Below are 16007 nucleotides of genomic sequence, written 5' to 3' on the forward strand. Positions count from 1 at the left end.
AGATAGCTCACCACCACCTTCTCAAGGGCAATTAGGGATGAGCAATAAATAGTCTAGCCAGTGACACCCACATCCCAATGCTAGCTGAATTGTTTCTTAGAAGACAGCCTAGAACAAGGCTTTTATTGTGCTAAATGTAGCTTCAGCAGTCATTAGAAGAGAAACAATCCAGACAGAGAGTGATGATAGGGGTAGAGCAAGAGAAAGAAATTTGAATTTGAATGAGTAGGCAAAGGTAAAAGATCATTTTGATAAGAGGTTCCAAAGAAGAGTTGTGAAAATATGTGGTCCACACATTTGGTCAAGATGTTTGGTTGTGGGAAGACTAAGTTAGTACATAGAGGTCACATTTTACCTTCAGTGGATCACAAAGGAGGAAGAAATTGGGAATAATCATATGAGTTTGATGAATTGGATAGTTGGGACACAAGTAGTAGTACCAATAGTTGCGCCAACACAAGTCATTCCTGAAAACAGTACAAATCCAAATCAAAGTCAGACAGACATGTCAGATGAATTAGAATTTAAGGTCAAAAATCAGTCTTTGTTGGGGAAATTTTCAGACTCAGGTCAAAATGGGTCAAGGTGTTTCACCAACTCTGAAGATTTGGATCAAGAAAGGGAGGTATCCTCTTGGGAATAGAAAATTAGTGGTTAAAGTGGACTTGTAAATAAATGAAAAATAAATGTATATAATTTGAATGGAATATGAACTTTGTGTAGCTTTGCATTAATGAGGGAGGAGAGTAATAGTACCATCTTGTGGCCATTTGTGAGGTATGTATAATGTATATAAGCAAACTAGAATAAACCATTTTATTGGGGAAACTTGACTTCTATATCTTTTCCTGCTCCTGCAAGTATATCACACCTGGCAGACTGCACTGGAGCCCATTCAGGCACACCACAACTTTCAAATGGGAGCCTAAGTGAGCTCCCCAGAAGTTGCAGTGTCATTGTGGCCCTCAGTAGCATTCACTGCTATTGGGACCACAAGATCCAGGCCTTTAAATGAACTTAAATATTCTTTATTCCTCTGGGGTCAGCTAGTGGGACCTAAATAGTCTTTTTCTTCCCTACGTTCCTATATACTAAGCTCATCAGGCGCTGAGCAATGAACAGGCATAAGACGATATAATAAATTGAGCAAACTTACAGATAGTCATGGGTTTCTTCTTCTGCATTGATGCTTGGATTAGCTCAGCTCCATGTAACGTGTCTTTGTGCCTCTTTGCCTTGGCTTTATAAAACCACTCGCCAGTCATATTCTTGCGTTGGATTTCATTTTCAACTGAAGTTTCTTGCAAATATCTAAGGGAGAAATAAAATGTGAGAAGAATACATTTTATTGATCACCAGCTGTGCACCTTTTGAGGTTATGAAATCCTTTTATTTTTCCCCATATTTTCTTTGTCTCCAGGTCATGTAGCTTTGGGGGGGTGGGGGGGTGTAAATTAAACATTTTTAATACCAGGAACTTTAAAAGGCTGAATTTAATGAAACTACGAAATAACAAAACCAAATAAATTGGGAGAGGTTGTACTATTTGTCTTCCACTAAAATGTTGTTGAATACCTTTAAAAAATGGTATAATGCTAAGCATGCAAAATACATAGCAAAAATCAATAGACTCAGACTGAACAAACATGTCCCTAAATAAATGAATAAGCAAATTTGAAAACAGTGAGACATGGAGATCAAAACAACCTCCTCAAATCTTTCAGGGTGGAAAGGAAAAAAGGTATACACCGGAAAAATACAAATATATTACAAAGCTCATCAGGGGGTCAAAAAGACCTATATATTTTTTTAAAATCCAGTACCTCAACAATGCAAGAGCAGCCAGAGTGAAACTAAATAAATGTAAACAGTCTCAAACCCCAGAATAAGCGCATTATAATACCCATCATGAATAATTACTCCCTCAGTATTCATAATGCAACATATATGCAATATGCATTACCAAAGGTGTCACAATAGAATCAATGGCTTTCATTTTGACAGGAACCCGTTTTTGGAAACTTGAAGGGCATTGAATTTTGGACATTTGTCCTCCTGGGTTATTTTTTAAGTTTGCAATATTAATTAAGGCTTTGACTTTGTTTTTTCCTATCAGTCTCCCTAGTGAAAATGTACCTACGACTGTATGCCCTACTGGAAATGTATCTCGATCATACCAGAATTCTCTCCTCTTTAAAAAGCAGCCCATTGTTTAATTAGTTTTACTTGCGAATCTTCGATTCTAAATTTACCTCATCAGATCAGTTCTCACCCCACTGAAGTTGGCCCTCCTTGAATGAGTTATGTTTATTCCGGATTGCTCCTCGTCCTTTTCCATAGCTAACCCAAACCTTGTGATACCATGGTCACTGTCCACTAAAATGTTCCCTTACTGATATTTCACTTGTCCCACCTCATTCCCGAGAGCCAGATTCAGCAATGCCCCCTTCCTCATTGGGCTGGAAATACAGATGTGGAAAATTCTCATCCAGTAGTATAATGGTACCTCGACTGTTCGAGCTAACCAAATAGATTCTGTCCTTAACCCCTCTCAGGCATCCTCTCTCTCTCCCAAGAGCATATTATTCCTAAAATCAATACTGTCAGCACTCCTGCTTTCTTTCGTTCCCTACTTTTGCTGAGCACTTCATATCCAGGGCTACTCAGTACATCCTCCTGCCCTTTTGAGCCAGATTTTAATTATCACCACAACATCAAATTCCCACATGGATGCCTGAAGCTTACCTTTATTTACCACACTCGGCATTCACAATGTAAACCCAACTTGGGTCTTGCAAATTCCCTCTTACTCTGACCCCATCCAAAATCATACTATTTCTTACTGTAATGCCAATGATCTAATTGTTTTTAAACTTGGTTTTCCCCATTCTATTATGTTACATCTTGGTGCCCAGAAGAAACCAATCCAAAAAGGGATGTGCAAGATGTTTCCAGCTGTGGCAGAATCCAAACCATAAACACATTGATAAATTCACTAATAAATCCAATAAGTAATCAAGGAAAACCACATGACTCAAGAGTGGTGAGAACTTGGAAATTACTACCACAAGAGTGGTTGAAGTGAATAGTGCAGTCACATTTAAAATAGGAAGGCAGCAAGCACTTCTTGGAGAAATGAATACAAGAATATGTTCATAGGGCAAGATGAAGCAAAGCAAGAAGAGGATCCTGTGAAGCATGAACACTAACAGACCTCGGTGTTGTAAAATTCTGTAAAAGCCACCTGGCAATGGCGAGATTTGAACTCAATTTCAGAGTTCTATTTAGTACCATAACGACTAGGCTATGATACGCTAAAATAAGGTTCAAACCACATCCTTGGACTACATAATACAATTTTGGGTTACTTCTCTTGTTGCAAGTTGGAGGTTAAGATGATAATGCTTTAATTTTTTTAAATTAAAGATAAAATGGAGCATGTAACTTATATATTCTGCCCAATGACATGCCATGACCTGGCTACCATGAGGGCTGGACGCCCAGGTTAAGTCCTACTGAAATCAAATGTCAGCTTTCACAGAGAACAAAAAGCACCAGGCAGAATGCAGGTGGGAGTACATTCTCTGGTTTAAGAGAAGCAACCTATGGAAATTTAAGGACACTGGAAGATTTGCCTTGGCATGGTCAAGTGGAGTCATTAGCATGACCCCCTAGAAGTCAAAAATCATTGCTAAGAGTCAGTTTTCCAAGAATCAAGGGGAACAACTTTTGACAGACACAATGTTATGACTCAAATGAAATGGAAAGGAAGCTGTGGAATGACTTTGGACTGGTTTCTACAAAGACTACAGTTTTGCAGAGTGTGGTGTAACATATACACATGGTGCAGGGCTTTCAGTCAGGTTAGAAAGTTAAGGGGTGTGGAGGAAGGGAGACACTTCGTAATTTAGTGTATTAGTTGCATGAGGTTGATTGTTTTGGTTGTTACAGTAAAAGTCTTAAAATATGAAATTTAGTCTGATGATCAAATCCCCAGCGGGACTTGAACCTAAAGCCTTAGGATGCAGCTCATGGATCTAAAGGTGGCAAAAGACAACACATGAAGAATTCCGATTCAGTGTTACACAACTCATTCTGCTAATGCTCAATCTTTGCATGAATAGTGGCACTCCAGGGTATCCAGTAGGAGTCAGTTTTCAGGGAACGGTTGGGGGGGGGGGGTTTGCGGCGAGAGAGAAAAATTGGACATGGGTAGCGAATTGGAAAACAAAATCTGGGGAAAATATACCGTGTAACAGAGAGAGAGCGCATAAATTTAGTATACATCAATATAATAATGGGCCATATGTAAAGTAGTAATACTGTCCAATTCCCCAATTCAATTTGACTGAATCATGAGGAGGTCAAATAGTAATTACGAGTTCACAGCTTATGAAAGTCAATAATACATCAAATAAAGACAGATTTCAAAAGTTATGCAACAATTGCTGTCTTGTTCACTGGCTTTTGATCATTTTTAATCAAATGAAATGAAGTCAATTTTTTTTATGGATAAACAATTAAGAGTTCTTGCATCAGGCAAATTTCAGAGATTGTGGTACAATGCCTGATCTTTTCCTTTCTGGAAAGAAAGCCATGAACAGACTTAAATCTAATTGGCACCTTATATCACGAGTATGTCCTAAACCTGATTCATAACCAATTCATTGGCCAGAATTTTCAGGAGCACCCTCCAGTTCAAAAATATTTTGTCCCCTTAATCTGCTGTAAGTGCAAGCCGATAACATCACAGTGAAGGCAATAGGACATCAAAGACCAAGCTGTTGGTCTTTGCTGTTTATCATCTCCTTATCCAATGAAATTTTTAAAATGGAGAAATAAAAGAAGATGAACTGATAAGGAGAGTTCAATCTCATATCAGGTACAGGAAGAAAAATGGTGATTTAGAGAAAAGACAGGAAAAGAAAAAGTAAAAGTTTTAATCTCCAATCTCCTAAAGTTGGAGCAATTCTTCCTTGCTACAAGTTCCTGGCCAATTTACACATCAGTAATGGAATGCACTGCTTACATGCTGTTATTTTCAAGAATTTCTTGCCCAGTTATTTTTGAAATACAACTCGGGTAGCCAAGGAAATCAGCCATTTTACATGCAGTAAATTACATCATAAAAAAGGCAAATAAGACAGTTAATCCATTACTGTTTGAAGGAGAAATGTTGCCCAGAACACCAGAGAATTCATCACTTCAAAAAGTGCCATGGGATATTTTATATCCATCTGAACAGAAATGGGCATCTTTGTTTAAACATCTCATTTGGAAAATGTTGCTGACACCAATGCAACATCCCATGGCACTGCACTAAAGCATTCAGGCTAGGTTGTGTTTTCAAGTATCGGAGGGATGCTTGACTCGCAATGGAGTAAACTTTGCGCAGAAAAAGTGGTTAATTTAACAAAAAAAAACATTTAAACCACTTCATTCAAAATATATATCTAAAAAAAATTACACAAAACATTGAGGAACAACTACTAAGAGCATGTCCACAATTGCAAATTGTAGTACATTGTTTTGATGTTCTTTGGCAATTCGCATATGTTCCAATTCTATGAGTATGCTTCCGAAACCACTTCTTTGGTCCTCTGGGAATCTGGTTTAAATTGAATCCAAGCTAATCCTAATGAAAATTACTTTGCGTTTGATGGCTCAAGGTGAAATTGGCTTGGTCATTTTCACTCCAAAACTATTGAGAACAAAACAACTGTGCAAAACTATCTTTATTTTGGCATTAATTGCCAAGCTGGCTCAATGTTGTGGAGTTAGAGATAAATTGCATCTATTTTAGTGGCACTGCTGCTGCCGCCTAAGGAATAAATGTTAGTCAGGACACCAAGAGATCTCTCCTAATCCAAGAGTGGCAAAGGATACTTCATGTTCACTTGAGAGTACAGAAAAAGATTAGGTTTGGTTTTATTTAAAAAGACAGCACTTCCAACAGTAAAATAATCCCACCTGACTTAGTGCCCTGCGATTAAAACCATGACCTTCTGACTCAGAAGCAAGAGTACTATCACGAAGGCAAAGCTGACTAGTATTCAAGTTTACAGCTCTTTGAATTAAGGGAATGAAGGTGGGGGCAGCTGATTTGGAAGAATAAGCCAAAGGCAGAGGCATGAGACAGATTTTAGGAGCTGGCAGAGGCTGATCCAGAGATGTATGTGGTAAGTGGAGAAATAACCAAGGGAACAATCAAGGAACATAATTTGATCTTGAGGGCAAATGAAGGAGCACAGAATGATGCAAGTGTCCACTGCTACAGCAAAACAGCAGTGGACACCAAGAGCGTGCCCAACCCAGAAACTAGAGAAAAAAAAAGGATGATTAGCAATTAAATTAGGGAGCCTATGAAACAGCAAGATTAATTCAAGAGCCACGAAGCAGAAGAACTGACTGGCAATTGCTTAATAGTAAAGTCATACTACATTTTTATTACATAAAAAGATTTGTTTAGATTCTCAATTCTATGGCCTGAATCTTCTGGTCAGCCTTTGAGGGTGGGCGCTGCTCGATGATGCGTAAAATGACGCGCAGTGACATCAGGCGTGCATCCCGACATTACCATGCGTTATTCAGATCTTCAGTTTGGCGGGCACGCATCAGAGTCAGCTGCGTACCCGCCGAACTGTCAAAGGCCTATTAAGGCCATTTAAATAGCAATTAAAAGAATTAACACAGCTGTTAATCTTAATGTCAGTGCAGGATCAGAGATCTTGGAGTGTACGTACAAAAATCTTGGACATTGACAAGGCTACCTAAAAAGCATATGAGATCCTGAGCTTTTAGAGGGATAGGGCCAGATTTTTGTCCACCAATGGTGACACAAATCAGGTCACAAAACACTAAACTTTGTTCTTCCAACAAAAACCAAATCATTTTCTTCTCCCTTCCCAGCCCCACAACATTTGCAGGTGGCCTTTTGGCAGGTTGGGAAGGCCTTGGATCCAAAATGCACATGCACCTCTTTAGAAATCAGCGTTCCTATTGTGACAGCCACAAAAACTGTATTTCTTTGTACACTAATTTGCTTGCTGGTGAAAGCCCAAAACAAAAAGGAAAGTTCATGACAGAGGCATTGCCAAGAAGTTGGAATAAGTACAAAATGTTTTAACACCTTTTAAGTTTCACCATTTACACACTGTATTGTGAGCATTTATTGTAAGGTAGGTCTTTTTAATGAAGTGACTCATCGTTGGGATCTGCCCTGCAAAGACAAGTTGACCCTTACATTGACCACCATTGTTGTGTGTGGTCATGCATTACATTACTTTTTCCAATGGACAACGTGCTAAAATGCATTAACAACATTAAAGAAATATCCTGTGAGCCTCTGCTGTGATTTAAATCAACTGACAACTCTGGCTGTTAAAAATACCTGCTTTTTAAAAGTTGTAAAATCCTTTGGACCTGCTCCCCTCCATTAATTGAAAGACACTCTGCCTAGAAATAGAAACGAAACACCATTCTATTCTGTCAGTTTCAGGCAATGTAGCTGGAAGTTTTTGTATGACAGCTGTAGCTATTATGTATGCTTTGGTTGGGTTTCAGAAGCTGTTTATGGCTTTAGATCAGTAGGTAGTCTATTGATACAAGAAGAATTGAAATTTCAAGGAGGCTTTAACAACAGAATGTGTCTTTGATTTGCTTTCTTGTTTGCTTACAAGACTAATAGGCAACTAACTGGAGTGAGTATTTCCAGTATCACTGATTGCCTTGCAGTTCAGAGTTTGTTAGATTGGGAAAAACAATTTTATAATAATTTCCATTGTTACTGCACTGCTCCTGAGGATTCTACATAGCCACTTACCCAGTAGGCACTATGGAACATACATATAGAGGTGACATAGGGGAAATCTGAAGTGGCATGGGGTGGGGAGGCTGAGGCTTAGGAGACTTTTAAACAATGTTGACAGTTGGGCTGCTGTTGAAGAACAGAGACAGGCCTTCTAACTGGCCTTCCTTCATACCCACTCATACACTCCATCATGGATGACACTCCATTGTTGATGACAAAGTGCACTGCCAACCTGACCCATGTGAAAGATCCAGGGCAAAGCCACATATGGCTAGGGTGTGTGTTTTGGAAGATGTAAAAATGTATTGTCAGTTTTTCCTTGAGCCCACATTAAAATCTAGACCACAGAAACCAAAGGCATCCTTGTTATGATAAATTTTTAAAAAATAATGGAATCAGGGAGAGTACTATTTTCAGTTCTAGGAACCATGCATTAGGGGAGGTAAGGCATGGAGAATTGCAGAAAAAAATTACTAGAATGGTTAATAGTGAAAGGCTTCAGTTACATACAATACTAGAGAAGCTTGGGTGGTTGATAGAGCAGCCAAGGTGAAGGGCAAATTTAAGGATTAATGAAGAATGAATCAGTGGCAGTGTGGAGATTAACTGAAAAGCTCCTTCAAAAGAAGGTTGGCCAAATGGCTGTATGATTTCAATTCTATGAATTATCTTTATGTGTAACCCACAACACAGATAGGTGAGGGTTTCCAGATTTAAAAACTGGAAGGATTTTGCAGATTACTTCTGTCAAATCCAAAGAAGTCTATAAAACAAATCTCACCTTCAGCAGCTTCCCTTTAAAACAACCATCTGTGCTACTGACATGTGTGATATTTTGTCATTATAGTAGGCAATGATATAAATATGGAAGCTGTGGAATTTAGCATGTATGTAATCACAACTTCACTATGATTTAAATACTTGACATTTTTGATGATAAGGCTGGTAAAGAAGTGCCGAGACTTGCTAGAATTTCTGATGTAGTAATTTTGGGGTCGAAACCCAGTGACCTGGGGCCCATCCTAAACTCCTGCACCACAGGTGCCAAGAGGTAGCTTCTGCCCTTCTTTATTCAAGAATCTCAGGGCCTCAGTTTTTCTCATCTATTTTCATAGTTCACTCCTTTACTACTGAAAATCTACCTCATGGGGAGAAATTTCCCCATGTTGGGTGGGCCGTGCAGGAGCGGGCGTGCGTGGCTTTGATCGCCACTCACGATAGGACCTGTACTGCCATTTTACGCGTGTGAGCCTATTGGCCCACCTAGTGCAGTGCATGGCTCCCAAGGATTGCAGAAGTGGGTGGGCAGCGGGTACCCAGACCACCAGGTCCAATGGCAACCTGGCAGCCTGTTTAAAATTAAGGCCTGGCAGCCTTGCAATGTGCATGACGCAAGTCCGGAGAATAGGCCATTGGGGCAGGCTAGGCCAGAGGGTAGGCTAGCGGGGCAGTGTACCCCTCATTTCTCCAACAAGTGCCTAGCTGCCCTCCTGGAGGAGGTGGCAGCGCAACGGAAGGTCCTTCTTCTGAGGGGAGAGGCAGGAGACTCCCCACCTGACCAAACGTGCATAGGAGGTGGCTGAGAGTGAGTGTCAGCTCCCATGATGTGGTGTGGCGCACATGGGCCCAGTGCCGCAAAAGATTCAACGACATCCTGCGCTCAGGAAGGGTGAGTACCATGTTGCCTCAGGTCACTTAATGCAGCTGCCACCCCTTTCCTCCTCCCTCCCCCTGGGAGTTGAGTACAGTGATGGCATTTAATCCTTCATGGCATGTATCCCTTGCTGGGTGTGCCAGCAGATATTACCCATGCCTAGTTCACCAAGTGGGTTGAGCTAGGGTGTGTTCTGCATCCGCAGCCACAGCACGTGTGATGTGACACTGATGCCCAGAGTATAGAGTGGGGGTGAAAGTCAAGGGTTGGCACCTAGGCATAGTGCTGGAACTGGGAAGCATGTCAAAGTCAGGATATCAACTTGCTGGAAGGGGAGCTTCCAGTTGGATGGGACACCAATCCATCTGTTGATCTTTGTGCTCCACATGCTTGTGCCTCCTTGCTTAGCAAAGTAACACCTTGTGGTGCCACATGTGAAGGAGGCAGCATCTGGGCAATGGCGAGGGGGAATGCAATTTGGGAGGGTCAGCCCTGGCTTCTTTAGGTGAGTGCGCAGCAGCTGTGGGATGACAAAGAATTGGAGTCCTGCAATGTCCCACTGTGGGTGGGTTGGCAGGGATGCAATAGCAATTCAGATGCAAGCTGGACTAATCAATGCTCATCTCTCCTTTTCAGAAGACTGCGCACAATTCCACAGGACAGATGCAGACCGGCGGAGGCCAGGCCCAGTTGGCAATCCTAACACCTTACGAGCAGCAGCCCATGGATCTGGAGAGGTGCCATGGCCCCAGATCCACCAGTGGCGGTGAGGCTGGGGTGCCATGGGGGAGGTATGTTTGGTGAGCACTCAGGTCACCATGTGTGTCCCAGAAGCCATGGCAATGCTGAAGGCTCAGGTGATTGAAGTTAGCAACATGGGTTGATCATTGATTATGGAAGGACGAGCGCACAATGATCCAGGGGAACAGCATTCAAATTGGCATTGTCTGCACTGTAATCAAATGTCCTTTTCCTTCCTTCCAGCATCACCGGAGCAGGATTGGGAGGAGGCCCCATAGGAAATTCACTCAGCTTCACGCCATCTCAGCCAGGCAGGCACCAGCGCAGATACTAGCACCTCGGTGCCCAGGGCGCCAGCAGTCAGAGGATTGCTGGGGACCAGGTACATGCTTGGTCAGTGGCTGATGTGCCTCTGGAGTCATCTGAGGCAGCAAACACTGGAAGTGCAGCAGAGCAATCTGGTGGAGATACATGAGGCTTTGCGTGGCATGGTGCCTGTGCTTGAGGAGTCCATGCGGAGCATCAGCGATGCACTGAGCCTCATAGCTCAGCACCATGCTTCCTCCATGGAAGGACTGGCGACTCACGTGGAGAGGCTCCTCCAAGAGAACAATAGACCTCCTGGGGTTGCGCTCAGACCTGCAAGCCCTCACAGCAGCATTGATCTCAGTTGGACAGTGCCAATGTGGAGATGGTTTGGGTACCATGAATCCCAGCTTGGTGCTCATCCATCTACCATGAGCAGGGAGGTCCAAAGCAACCTCACTGGGGAGATAAAAACAAAAAAAACTGCGGATGCTGGAAATCCAAAACAAAAACAGAATTACCTGGAAAAACTCAGCAGGTCTGGCAGCATCGGCAGAGAAGAAAAGAGTTGACATTTCGAGTCCTCATGACCCTTCGACAGAACTTGAGTTCGAGTCCAAGAAAGAGTTGAAATATAAGCTGGTTTAAAGGAGTGTGTGTGGGGGGCGGAGAGATAGAGAGAGCTCACTGGGGAGAAGCTAGCTGTGGAACTGGCCACTCCCTCCCAGGCAGGGCTAAAGGCTCCACGGGCCAGAGGATGTCAGCCAAGGTAAATCGAGGCCAACAGGACAGCACAGTGAGCAGGCTGTCTCAGATGCCAATGCCAACAAGGGGACAGCACCTAGTCGTAGCATGCAGGGGCACAGAACCTAGACATGGCACCCATAAATTTAGGTTTAAGGCACACCTCACCGGTTTCTCATGGGTGCTTATGTTGACCCATAATAGTTTATCCCACGGCACCTTCCCATGCAACCGCAGAAGGTGCAACACCTGCCCCTTTACTTCCCCTCTCCTCACCATCTAAGGGCCCAAACATTCCTTTCAAGTGAAGCAGCATTTCACTTGCACTTCCCTCAATTTAGTCTACTGCATTCGCTGCTCCCAATGCAGTTCCCTCTACATTGGAGAGACCAAACACAGACTGGGTGACTGCTTTGCAGAACACCTTTGGTCTGTCCACAAGCATGACCCAGACCTCCCTGTTGCTTGCCATTTCAACACTCCACCCTGCTCTCATGCCCACATGTCCGTCCTTGGCCTGCTGCATTGTTCCAGTGAAGCTCAACGCAAACTGGAGGAACAGCACCTCATCTCCCGAATAGGTACTTTACAGCCTTCCGGACTGAATATTGAGTTCAACAATTTTAGATCATGAACGGTCTCCTCCATCCCCACCCCCTTTCCGATCCCCCTTTTTTCCAATAATTTATATAGATTTTTCTTTTCCCACCTATTTCCATTATTTTTAAATGTATTTCCATCCATTGTTTTATCTCTACCTTTTAGCCTATTTCAATCCCTTTCCCCCACCCCACTAGGGCTATCTGTACCTTGCTCAGCCTGCTTTCTACTCTTAATGTCACCTATTAGCACATTCCTTAGATAATATCACCACCGTCAACACCTCTTTGTCCTTTTGACTATCTCCACCTATCACTGGCCCTCTATCCAGCTCTATCTGTCCCACCCCCTTCTTAAACCAGCTTATATTTCACCTCACTTCTTTTTTTCCTTAGTTCTGTTGAAGAGTCATACGGACTTGAAACGTTAACTGTGCTCCTCTCCACAGATGCTGTCAGACCTGCTGAGTTTTTCCAGGTATTTTTATTTTTGTTTTTGTTGTAGCTTATTGAAGACTTGGTGATATCCAACATTTTTTTTTTTGGTTTATGTTCCCTTAATAAATTGTGACATGTTGCCATGACTAAGGGCGATTCCCTGCAAGTGGATGGGAGCCCATGATGTTATGAGTGAGTTGTTTGACACTGAGCTTTATTGACAAGGGCCTTAGTTAATGTTACTATCCAGGCAGATTTAGCACTCAGGTTGTCAAGTATGGAGCCAGTAGCCCTGGCATGTGTTGAAGGTCCATCTGTGGTGGGCTAGCTGAAGGTTCTTTGGATTAAAGCCTCCCAAGTGTCCTTGCCTCCCTGGAGTATGCCTGGATCAGCGTCTACCCCCTCAGCCTTCTCCTGTGCATTCTCATCCTTGGACTCACTACTGACTGTGCATCCGGAGCAACTGCGTCTAGGTCGTCCTCGTCCACTGCGTCACCCCTTTCCAGTGTCAGATTTTGGAGAGCGCAGCATGCAACCACTATCAGTGATGCACGATCTGGGGATATTGGAGTGTGCCCCCTGAGCAGTCCAGGCATCAGAAGCGTATCTCAAGACCGATGATTCTCTCCGCCACAGCCCTTGGAGGCATGGCTCCTATTCTACTGCTGCTCAGCCTCTGTTCTTGGATAGCAGAGAGATGTCATGAGCCACCTGTTGAGGGGATAGCCCTGGTCCCCCAGCAGCCATCCATCCAGCTATGCTGGAGCACTGAAGAGCCTCGGCACCTGGGAGTGTCCGAGTATGTAAGCGTCGTGGGAGCTGCCCGAGTATCTTGCACAGACTTGCAGAATGTGAGATCACAAGCTGCAGATTCTGCAAGTTCAAGGAGTGCAATCCCTTCATGTTGACGGGCTCACCTGCTGGCACCTTGATGGCCATGTGTGCTGTCGATTGCAACCTGGACCCAGGGGAAGCCAGCAATTGGTGCGGAGTCTCTGGCTCACTGTCTAGTTGGCCTCATCCCAGTCCCAGCGGTCGTGGATGAAAGTCAATGCATTCCTGAATAGAATGTCTGTCATCTGCTTGACACAAATGTGGACAGCTGATTGATCTCTGCAGGGTTCCCACACACCAACCCCTGGCAAGAACCGGAGGCACAGAAGTTGAGGGCAGCTGTGACCTTTTAGAGCCACTGGCATGGGGTGCCCACGCATAGTTTGCAGAGATCTCAGGGCCTATCATCTGACAAATGGAGATGACTGTCTCCCTTGAGAGACGGAGCCTCCTTTGGCATTGCATCCGAGACATAGAGGTAGCTGCGTTGCTGCCTGTATACCCTGGCAGTAGGATAGTGGCGTCTTCTGCAGCACCTTCCGCCTTGGACTTGCTGTTGGCCCTGTGCCTTTTCTCCCAAAGGTGGCTCCCCTGGAGGCTGAATGTGGATTCTTGGCCTCCTCCCCCTTCCTCCTCAGAGGAGGTGCCTCCAGTGGAGAGCACAACTCCCATTCCCAGGCTAAGGGAAAGCTTCCTGAAAGCTGCAGGCCTCAAAAATAATCTTTACTATAGGGTCCTGACCTGAAGGCTTTTACTCCTGTCCAAGCAGTAGGTACGAGTTTTGAAGTATTCCTGCTCACACGGGTAAGTATAAGTAACTTTTACACTTAAATACCTGAAAGATCACATTTGCAACCCCACTCACCCCTTATTCCACCTGTGGATGAGGTTTATACAAATGTCTCTTACCTGCCCGTTGCGCCCATGTGACATCCTGAAGATTGCACGGGCCCTGAAAAATTGCAGTCAATTGCTGCCTCAAGGGCCTTAACTACATGATTAATTAATGGCAGGTGCGCATCTGGTAACATGGTGTGCCCACCCACCTAAATATCGCAATGGTGTGCGGCGACGTCAGGACTGATGTCACTTGCCTGATGTCACCGCGCATCATTTTACACGTTGGCATGCGGGGCCCCTGCCCACCACTGGAAAATTCTGCCCCATAGCTCTTCTCCAAGCACATTCCAGATTTGGAACATTTTCAATATCTCTTGGTAACCAAACTTGAAAGGCTCAATCTAATCAAAACATCACAAACTGTTTTTGGATAATCTTTTGAGATTTGTACTCTTATTGGATTTGTCAATATTTATTATGTCACTTTTACTATATCCTCAGATCTTCATTTTGAAAATATACACCATTTTCTCTTTAATATTTTCCAACACATTTTTGGCAATTCTGTCCACTTGTAAATTTTGTCTAATTATTCTGTAGATCCCTGGTTGCTCAAATCCACCATACCTATCCCATGCAAATTGGGAATTAGCAAGATAAAAGCAAAATACTGCGGACGCTGGCAATCTGAAACAAAAAACACAAAATGCTGGAAAAAACGCAGTAGGTCTGGCAGCATCTGTGGATAGAGAAAAGTTAACATTTCAAGTCCATATGACCCTGAAGAAGGGTCATATGGACTTGAAACGTTTACTCTCTATCTACAGATGCTGCTAGATCTGCTGAGTTTTTCCAGCATTTTGTGTTTTTGTTGGGAATCTGCAAACTTGGCAAAGAGTTTCTGAACTCAATTTGTTAACCAAAATTAGAAAACAGCTGGGCTTCTAGCATTGGGCTCTTAGACACTTCATGAGATACAGGAGTGACTTCAGTCTGGGGAAGTAACAATTAATATTGTTTCTTTCAACAAGTTTTACAAAATCCATTTGCAGGTTTGCCCTCAACTTTTATTGCTTTCCTACAGTGGAGGAGGGGGCAGGGGGTGATAAACAACCTTTTGTGAATGCCTTTGACAAAATTAATTCCAGGGGTACAAATATACCATGATATAGGGTTCACCACCTCAAAAAAAAAATCAATGATGTTAGTCAAACAACATCTTCCCCTTCTAGAACCATGTTGAGTGCTATTAGCTCACTCAAGTTATTATTGTACCCAACATGTTTGAACTTGCTCCTGAAAAAATTAAATGTTAATTTGACAGTATTCTGTAAGCATAAGTATGTTTTAAAAAAAAAAAACAAACCTTACCTAACTCTCTTTTCTTCTACTTTTCGCAGGTCTGCATCCCTCTGGAGCACCCTCATGATAGTTGCCTGCTCCTCCTCTGTCAGGTGACTCAAATCAATCATCTTGTCAGCTAAATCAGACTAAGTTATAAAGTTAACTTCACAAAATTGCTTCAGTTCCACGTTCTTTTGAAAAAGAGGGACTTCGATTTCACATTTCTTCACTAATTTTCAGGTTAACTATTTGAACACTGTTCAAGTGACGGGGTGGCTTCCAACACTTTAGAAAAGTTGTTAACTTTGAGTTAAAAGGTGAACTTCATGTCCTCTGATATTCCAAACTTTTAGGCCACAAATTCATGATGTATTTTTCCTCTCGGTTGCATATGCATCAACAATAACATTCAAAAGGCCCTGAAACAAAAGGTAGAAGGTATTATAATTAAACAGGAATGGAGTGATAAAGTTATGAAAATGTGGTTCATTTGAATCAAAACCTCAAAAAGGCACTTAGCTATAAAAAAAGTGTTGATTCAACAATGCACTGACTATAAAAGTTAACATTCCTTATAATCTTGCCTAAATTCAAGATAGGTTACAGTTATGCATTTTTTAAATTCCATTAAAAAAATTCTGTCTTACTGGACCACATGCCATCATCTGATCAAGAGAACAAGAAAATTAACTTCAAG

The 16007-nt window shown here is 42.7% G+C and overlaps 1 protein-coding gene across 7 annotated transcripts in view; it reads right to left on the reverse strand.

The window, feature by feature from the left end:
- The window catches only part of sytl2a (synaptotagmin-like 2a), a 148963-nt gene that overhangs the window by 106148 nt on the left and 26808 nt on the right, over nt 1-16007 (reverse strand). For all 7 annotated transcript variants that reach the window (XM_041198990.1, XM_041198989.1, XM_041198984.1 and 4 more), the window contains 2 exons: nt 15338-15729; nt 1157-1311 (listed from right to left, as the gene is read on the reverse strand). In XM_041198990.1, the coding sequence (XP_041054924.1) occupies nt 1157-1311; nt 15338-15438 (256 nt within the window). In that variant the 5' untranslated portion in view covers nt 15439-15729. The remainder of the gene's footprint in view (nt 1-1156; nt 1312-15337; nt 15730-16007) is intronic.

This window comes from Carcharodon carcharias, chromosome 11 (genome assembly GCF_017639515.1).
Source record: "Carcharodon carcharias isolate sCarCar2 chromosome 11, sCarCar2.pri, whole genome shotgun sequence".
NCBI lineage: Eukaryota > Metazoa > Chordata > Chondrichthyes > Lamniformes > Lamnidae > Carcharodon > Carcharodon carcharias.